Source organism: Salvelinus fontinalis, chromosome 14, assembly GCF_029448725.1.
Source record: "Salvelinus fontinalis isolate EN_2023a chromosome 14, ASM2944872v1, whole genome shotgun sequence".
NCBI lineage: Eukaryota > Metazoa > Chordata > Actinopteri > Salmoniformes > Salmonidae > Salvelinus > Salvelinus fontinalis.
The window spans coordinates 40,608,027-40,617,238 of NC_074678.1; the positions used below are offsets into that span (position 1 = coordinate 40,608,027).

Consider the following 9,212-nt stretch of genomic DNA (forward strand, 5'->3'; position numbering starts at 1 on the left):
CATAGACCCAAGCCAAGCCAATCAGAATTAGTTTTTCCCCACAAAAGGAATTTATTACATACAGAAATACTCCCGTTTCATCATCTGTCCGGGTGGCTGGTCTCAGACGATCCCGCAGGTGAAGAAGCCGGATGTGGATATCCTTGGCTGAACTTGGTCTGCGGTTGTAAGGCCGGTTGGACATACTGCCAAATTCTCTAAAATTATGTTGAGGCGGCTTATGGTAGAGAAATTAACATTAAATTCTGACAACAGGTCTGGTGGACATTCCTGCAGTCAGCATGCCAATTGCACACTCCCTCAAAACTTGAGACATCTGTGTTGTGTGACAAAACAGCACATTTTAGAGTGGCCTTTTATTGTTCCCAGCACAAGTTGCACCTGTGTAATGATTATGCTGTTTAATCAGCTTCTTGATAGTCAGGTAGATCAATTATCTTGGCAAAGGAGAAATGCTTTTTGTGCATATGGAACATTTCAGGGATCTTGTATTTCAGTTCATGAAACATGGGACCAACAATTTACATTTCTGTTCAGTATAAGTTGAGAATGTAACCAGTAAGTCAACATACTTTAACACATGACATAGGACATTTTGTTGATATGTTTACCCTCTTGTTGAACTGAGAGTGACTGGGAACCAGAGCACTGGATACCAAACAAATTCTACATTTTCTATGTGAACAAAAAGTGCAAAACCCCTATCAAGAGTAATGTGACCTAGGATAGTACACACAATATTTGCATGAACTTTGGAAAAGTTCAACCAACATTTTGCAAACAATTCCATTTTGGACTGAATGTGTTAACTGATGCAGATAACCGTAAAGTCTGAAATAACATCAAATAAGAGGCCTGTGTAGTACATGCAAGTGTCCACATCATTAAGAAGACAAAGGAGTCATTGCTGTTTATCCATTCTGTAGCTTCATTTTTAAATTTGCGTTGCACACTTTCTTGGCTGATTGCAAGCACCAACATATCTTGGTGAAGACAGCTTTCTTTATACATTGCACAACATTAACATGTTTTGAAATACTATAGTGTAAGATTGATACAAATCCTGTGCTTAATGAATAATTGAAACAAATTACAAATGATACACATGAATATATTAAAAACTGTGGTAAAATGAATACGAGATTAAAACATTAACAAAAACAAGCCAACAAAGCTGATATGTTGCTCCTTTTACATACGAGCATGACAATGCCCTGGACCCTTGGTTTCATCTTCAAATCAAAAACGAAATCAGAGGAGCAATATCCGAACACCAGAAACTGGGAAAATTGTACAATATCAGTAACACTTTTAAATCCCTTTCAAAGTCTGTATTGGGAGATGATATAAACAACCACACTGTATTCATTTCCAGTATAGTTTTGTGAAAGTGCCGTTTGATATACTGGTATAAAACACAAGAATCAATGCTTCTTTGGAGAGAAGGAACTGTTTGAGTTAGCGTTTATAACACTGGAGTTGAATGTCTCTGAGCATATTGTAGGCAACTCAAGACTCGCATAGAAAAATCCAACATCCTATTATGACCTTCTCATCCTGCACGAGTGAGCGAACTGCTACGATCCTTCATACGCACTTACTTCTACATTATACTTCTGCTTTCATTACGTATTGTTAAGGTTATAGGTAAGAATTGCACTGTGAAGTGATCAAATTGCACACTTGCTGTAACTACACCCAACATTGCAAAGTCTCCATAGCTCCCAACACGTCAGCTGGAGGCGAACTCACCAATCAGAGACAGCATGTGACACGGGCAGTGGCCCATCGCTGACGACGCAGATAAGAACTCTCTCCACCCTGAAAGATCCTCAACACGGTTCCACCCCACCACACACCCACAGGAAAATAACCTCATACTAAACTCTAGTATTACTATTGCACAACGTTATCAACCCTTTAACACCAGATGAGGATTCCTTCAGTGACAATCGCCACTTTACAACAACAAAAACATTTCTATCTATTTTCAAAATGGGTCTCCCAACAGGACACTACACTGAACTGAACTGGGCTGACTAGTGTCCGTCTATGCTGAGGATGACTACCTACTTTGTTTACTGTAGATCACCATTTTCCCCCCAAGTTTAATCTGATTTCAGAATGCCACTCCCACAACCAGGGTTCTTACAGCTGCATAAATAAACCTTTCCAGTGCATAGCTGTTCCACCGCAAAGCCCTTCAGGGGATCAACCCTCAGGTACCGGAAGAGTCGAACCTGCCCCTACAGATGAGCAATAGATAGGAGCATGATTGCTATGAAGGGGTTAAAACAAATTCGACTATCATAGAAAAAAATCAAAAACAGTGACCTAGGCCTAGGTTTTTGGCTTCTGTGCACCATAACGTGAGCTTCCCTTACTGAGGAGGATATTTGCATTAATCCTCCTCTCTTTAGGCCTGTTAACAGCTTTTAAGATTCAGGGTCAATACTTGTATGGTCAACCAAGGACGCTATGATTAACAATACATATACAAATATGTCAAAATGAAGCTTCGCTAAGACAGAGGAACGTCCGACAGGACCATACAGTGTACAGGGAAGAAATCAAATGCACAAAACCCACACAAAGACCTTTGCTGTTTTTGCACATCTCTCTCATCCAGAGGTTACCTCATATGTCTTAAAGTTGTGGTAGATGGATAACAACAAAACTCATAACAGTCTAGAACCAGACACTGGGTTCTACTGTCAAGGTACAGTCAGTAGGTACGTCTGAGTGTAGGCGTCAGAGTCTGGTCGACTGCATATCGGAGTGAATACAACTTCTACAAAACCTGAAGTAACATCAACCAACCAATCTACGCTCTTTCTGGATGTCATTACTAGCTATTGTTACGTGACTACACAAAAAGAAAACACACCAATACAAAAAAACATAAAAAATTAAAAGCTTTTCATTGGAATCTCATCATAGGAGAGCAATGTACTATTGATTTCCTGTAAGTCTGATCTTGACCATGCGATACTGGAAAGGTAAGCCTTACTTTCCCTCAACCACAAAAAGTTTGAACTTCATGTTGGTGGGATACACATTTCCATAAAGGTTTTTCTTCATCAGTGGCATCTAGGGATCAGCTCACTCTATTTAAACAGTTTTTTCTATTAAGTGCTGATAGTATGAGACCTCTATACTCCCAGGGAGGAAACCTTGACCAACATACACACTAGCAACACTAAATCAATGGAAGCTCAACCAACCGATCTTTCAATCACCCAAAGTAAAAAAAACAACAACAATACCCCCCCCCCCCCCTCACGAAATAAAAAAATAAACAGTGCATCGCATGCATGCAAAACTGTGCGTGTTGTGGGCAGTCTCCTCACATACTGCGAGAGCACCTGCGTCCACAGTGTTTTATTGCACAATCTCCATCTTCATGAACAACATTCCTGCTCACACCAAGGGGAAAACAGATGGGAGTTAAATTGAAGGGAGTCAACTGAATTGCGTATAAAAATGGCATGAGCATATATGATCCCCCAGTGGAATAGCCTGTGGCTGGTGAACCGGAATCAAAACTTCTCACTTCTGCAGTCAGTGGTTAGGGAATCAACTGCTGGATGAATCGCCTTAGATCAGCATCAACGATCCATGCCTCACTTTTATAGACGGTTGAGGAGAACTGAAAATAAAGAGAGTAAATGTTCACTTCAACGCTAGCGTTCGGTTTTAAAGCTTCGACAGCCATCTCCACTGAGCATCAGTCCAATCCTTCGCCGTCTTCTTGCAGGGCCCAGTGGAGTACCATCCAATCAACTTCCCATTTCCAAACCTTCACAAAACACTTTACTGCACGGTACTCAATGGCCTCTAACATACTGCTTTCTTTACCTGATCAATATAAAAAACGCCAGTAAAGGCTATAACACGACTTAATAAAAAGGAAAGGTATAAAATGAAGTGCTGATGATGATACACGTAGGTAAAAAAGGATTTAAACAGAAAAATTTAAAAAATCTGCATCCACAAGTGCTTGGGCTCTGGTTGGAGACTTGTTTTTTTTGCCACAAACCTCCAGCACACGAAGAAGAACCCCAACATCAATTTTCCCACCTTTGACCTCATACTATGGTCTCGTCAGCTGTCTTTTTCAGCAGTTTCGTGGAGAGCAGGGAATGCTGGCTAGAATGCCCACCCTTCGCATCTGGAAGGAGCAGGCGTACTTTCTGGTTGGTTCGTCTCCACTCAGAGTAGAGCTGACAGTGGTAGCGGAATGATACCTGCAGGGGAGAAGGGGGTTGAGGAGGGGAGAAGGGGGTTGAGGAGGAGAGAATTTTGATGTTCCTCCAAAGCTAAAAACAAACAAACTGGCACGCTAAAGGTTTGAGAACTGCTGCCCAAGCACATTCATGAGTTGAAACACAATACAACTGGTAAATACAAAACAGACTCGATCAAAGTCCATTTCTGTCTTTTAAAGCAAAGTCTTTTTAGAAGCAACAGGCATGACAAAAGACTCATAAAAACAAATCATTACGCATCTAATTTAAGTGGGACTGTCTTGGACGGTCTTGTTGTCCCACTAAGTATTTAAAGTGTGATTAGTCAAAGACAAGCTACTAGCTTCCCAACCATGATATAGCATGCTGAGACGCTGATCTAAGGTCAATTCTAGCCGGTCCTAGATGTGGACCTACTTACCAGAGTCCAGAGGACGTAAATGGTGAAGAGGGCGATGGTGAGGGCAATGAGGCCCACGGCCTCCAGTCTGCTGTTGAAGTGCAGGTGGTCTTGAGCTCCCCTCAGACACAGCCAGCCAGAGATGGCTGCCAGGGGCGTGATGAACAGGAAGCACAGCATGTCACAGAACAACGTGCGCTTCTCGTTCCGAGGGCCCGGGTCCCGCATCCACTGTTAAGACAGAAGAGAGAAGGAAGAAATAAAGTATACTGAGCATGCACTACAGGACCAACATGGTCACTGGAGGACTCGCGCTGCTTTTTCTTCTTCTTCTTCTTCTTCTTCTTCTTCTTCTTCAGGGTTTGGTTTATTGAGATACCCATTAGTAGATGAATGGCTAAACTTCCTGGTTCATACATCAGTCATTACACGAACACATGATGATACATTACATTACATTACATTTACGTCATTTAGCAGACGCTCTTATCCAGAGCGACTTACAGTAGTAGTGAGTGCATACATTTTTATACTAGTCCCCCGTGGGAATCGAACCCACAACCCTGGCGCTGCAAGTGCCATGCTCTACCAACTGAGCTAAACGGGACCACGGGACCCGGGACCACCATTACAATATATAACAAACAAAAAAATCCCTAATCCCTCCCTAACTAGATTTCCGTTGACATTTTCAGGATTTAATACGCATGAGTAATACACAACTAAGTCAAACTAAGCCAACATTGCTTCATGTTGTTGACCCATGAGCAAGGCCCATAATTCTATATCAACACAGAAGTATTGCAGCTACAAGCACAACGTTTCCATTGAGTAATCTATGTAAGCAGAAAGAGACAAAGAAGAGTGAATCATGCTCATGTGTTTTGACACAGCTTAAGCAGAACCACACACACACCGCAGGCAGAGGAATGCTGACAAAGGCAAAAGCAATCAGCAGTCACACACACACACACACACACACACACACACACACACACACACACACACACACACACACACACACACACACACACACACACACACACACACACACACACACACACACACACAGAGAGAGAGGGGCAGGCATAGGAGTGCAGACAAGCTAAAGGCATTGACCTTTGTTACCTCTGTGAGGGACCTGGGCTTGCGCTCAATTGTGAACTCTGTGTGGCACAGCTCACAGTAACTGGTGTTGGAGGAGGAGAGCCACTTCTCCAGGCAGCTCTTGTGCACCGTGCCCAGAGTCCCTGTGCAGTCGCAGGGGGACAGGAGGCCCTCGCCGTTGGCCCCCTCGTGGCAGATCCGGCAGATTGGCCCATCGCTGGAGGAAACAGAAAGGTCCTGAACAGGATACTTAGACTGGGTTTATTTACTACAGCCTGCCGAATATTACTTGGGCTAACATAACATTTCAGTCTTAACAGCTAAGCAAATTCTCATAAATTCTGAGGCTAACTGTGAGACATCTTTCCAGACACATACTCCCAAACACTCTCACGAGTTCCAGATATGACTAGGATTACTACTATAACAGCCTGTTATAAAAGCCCTAAACATCTCATAAATGCTCTGCTCTGAAAGTGAGTTTTCAGCCCCAGTACCTCTGTGTGCTCGCAGGTTTGATGACAGTGGAGAGCAGCCGTCCATCTTTGGCTGTGACCTGGGTGACATACTGTGATCTGCAGTTATCCGACTCCTCCACGCTTTTGGACAGGGCAGCGTTGCCAGTGCAGTCACACAGAGAGCCAGGGAGGTGGCAACACTCCCCCGTCGTCATGGTTACCCCGTCCAGGGGGTCAGGGGTCAAGGGAATGATGAGGAACAGACTCAGCTCAGAGCAGTTAGGCCCAACAGCTAGAGAGTGATGAGAAGGAGTTAGGACCTCATTCACTTCATACAATACACTTCTAGTAATAGTTACGTCACCGAGCTTATTATGAGACAAATAGTGAGGTTTAAAATATAATATCATTTTCTTTGACCAACATTATTATTACACTGAGCTGTATGACAACATGAAAAAAGGCTCTTAAAATGTTTTCACAACACTGAGAATTTGTATTGTAGTAAATATTAGGAAATAAAATAATGATCTTCTTGTCTGAACTGTAGGCATATTTGCCCCAAAATCCAGAGTGCAGTTGAGACAATTTGGCAAAAAACAACACAGCTACTTCTAAAATTCTATCTCTGTATGAGCAGCAGGGCACAAGGGAGTGACGGCCTACCCCGGCCAAGCTGTCTCATAGATATCCTCACCCAGATAATTGGCTACTCAGACACTGAATTCATATATCTGTCTGTATGGGATCTTACAGCCTCTTACAGCTTCTAGGAAATATACTGACATGACCAAATTATAGCTTTTGAAAAATAACCATATAAATGAAAACCTTTGATCAAAGCCAAAGCATTCTTATTTGACCCTCAAAATACAATACAGACACCATTATCTATCCAGATATGTTTTTATTTAACCTTTATTTAACTAGGTGAATCAGTTAAGAACAAATTCTTATTTTACAATGACGGCCTAACCCTCCCCTAACCTGGACGACGCTGGGCCAATTGTGCGCCACCCTATGAGACTCCCGATCCTGATACAGCCCGAGATCGAACAAGGGTCTGTAGTGACGCCTCTAGCACAGAAACGCAGTGCACTCCGGAGCCCTCAGATAGCAGAATATCAGGGGGTGGCTAGACATTCCCTGGTCTCTCCAAAATGACAGAGTATCATCAAGTCTACCAATCATTATGTGTTGTAACGTTAGATATCAGGAAAACATATAATCTTCATTTGATGGTGATTAATCAATGTGGTTACTACAAAACAAACATAGTTAGAACGCTAGCTAGCTACATCATACTTGAAGTGTCGAATCCCGACGAGAACACACACACACACACACACACACTCAAATACAGACACAAAACCCCGACCGAAGGACACAGCTGGATAATTTGGTCAGCCAGCTGTGTTTAGCTCTAGCTAAAGTAGCTAGTGCAGTAAAGAATAGCAACCATACTGATTGCTACATGACAATGGATTATGGTTTAATTGTGTTCACAGTATCGTTCACTTATTAAGCTAATGCCTTCTGCTAGGAAAACGGTCTAGTGAGCCAGCTAACTTTATTTTAGCTAACTATAGTAGCTATTTGTTAGCCGCTAACTTAGCTACTGTAACGTTACTAGCTAGCCAGCCGACAGAGACTGTAGAAAAAAATACTCACCGCGTTCCTTCTTTTTTCATTTTAACAGCTGATATGTGGGGTTGTCAATGTATAAAATAGTCCTCTATAGAAATCATCAATGTTGAGAATTGCTTTATTTCCATTCAGATATCTAGCTAGCTATGCCAGTTCTCGTCTAGCTGTCAGACAACAGTAACACAGAGTTTCTAAACCCAGAGGCGCAACATCGCGAGACTACCGGGAACGCTTGCGAAACTGACCAAGAAGACACATGCTAGGGTTTGGGATTGGAGAAGTCAATGAGCTTGTTCGACATTGCAAGTGGCTGCTGCCTGACTGATCTACAAATCACTTTGCATCAAAAATAGCTACTCATTAATGTTTGTAGATCCGCCAGTCAGTCACAATTTACCCACAATGCATCATGGATTTGATGCTCTCGAACAAGGACAATATGTCCATGCGATCTGGGATCAGTGAGAGAAGTGAAAATGTATTCCTTAGTTCATTTTCTAGAAATCTAAAGGCACAACCTAGATTCGAGCCAATTTCTTAAAAGTTGTTGAACATGTTATTACTCCAATCTCGTGAAAGTGACAAAGTTACACGTTTTCATTTTCGTCAAACACAACTTTATATTGAAGGAGTGCCTTTGATTCGACGGCATGCACACGCGCAGTTCGGCGCGAGACAACGGTCAGACCCGAAGACGTGTATCTGCGCATGCGCTCAGCTAGCCAAAGTCGCCATGACATCGCCCTCAAGTGTGATCCGGGATTTCTATTGGAGAAGCAGTTTAAGCCTCACTTCATTATTGGTCAGTGATCTTCATACTGTATGGTCTTTGACAGTAGCCTCCTCCACATACGGACGGCGTTTCCGATCAGCATAGCTAGTCATCTTTCTCGACAACTGGATGTCCACGTTCTTTTTTTGTAAATTGGCTGGCATTCTGCGCCCGATTGATAGGATATAAACATTTTAAACATAGAAACCTGATAGAAATTCAATATTTCACCCATTTGAATGTGAAATTAAACAGATTAGTCCTCTATAGCACCTTTATTTTGTATAATGTAAATTAACACCAGAAGCAAGCACATTTTGTTTGTCAATGTATTTATCCACGTTTAATCGTTCACAAATTAAGCGATTTATATTTACATAGTGGATTGCACTTAAAATAAATACCCTTATTTTCTTAAGACTTTTTTTCTAAAATAAAATCAACTATTCATAATGACTGAAATTAATGACTTAAAGGAAATCAGGCATAAGGTAAGAGAACAATTCTGACAATATATCAAAGTAGTTGCAATTCACTTCATATCTAATGGACACACTTCTGGTGAGCATGTACAGTATTTT

General features: G+C 42.0%; 1 protein-coding gene across 2 annotated transcripts; it reads right to left on the reverse strand.

The window, feature by feature from the left end:
* Positions 1-908: 908 nt before the first annotated feature.
* On the reverse strand, positions 909-8,227 carry LOC129810849 (E3 ubiquitin-protein ligase MARCHF2). 2 transcript variants are annotated; one of them, XM_055861788.1, is made up of 6 exons: positions 7,884-8,227; positions 6,252-6,504; positions 5,767-5,971; positions 4,669-4,878; positions 4,081-4,247; positions 909-3,649 (listed from the first exon to the last, which is right to left on the reverse strand). In XM_055861788.1, exons 2-5 carry the CDS (start codon positions 6,425-6,427, stop codon positions 4,089-4,091), a joined length of 750 nt encoding a protein of 249 aa, XP_055717763.1. In that variant the 5' UTR covers positions 6,428-6,504; positions 7,884-8,227; the 3' UTR covers positions 909-3,649; positions 4,081-4,088. The 2 variants fall into 2 exon arrangements, with proteins under 2 accessions (XP_055717763.1, XP_055717765.1); XM_055861790.1 differs by having other exon boundaries at positions 909-4,247; positions 5,776-5,971; positions 7,884-8,219.
* Positions 8,228-9,212: the final 985 nt, after the last annotated feature.

Bases quoted from the DNA above. Each gene is read 5' to 3' on its own strand.
- LOC129810849 (XM_055861788.1), bottom strand. From the start codon at position 6,427: ATGACGACGGGGGAGTGTTGCCACCTCCCTGGCTCTCTGTGTGACTGC. The intron at 4,879-5,766 runs GTCAATGCCTTT...CTGTCTTAACAG, and splicing joins CCCTCACAGAGGTAACAAAG to TGGATGCGGGACCCGGGCCC. The intron at 4,248-4,668 runs GTAAGTAGGTCC...TCTCCCCTGCAG, and splicing joins TTTACGTCCTCTGGACTCTG to GTATCATTCCGCTACCACTG.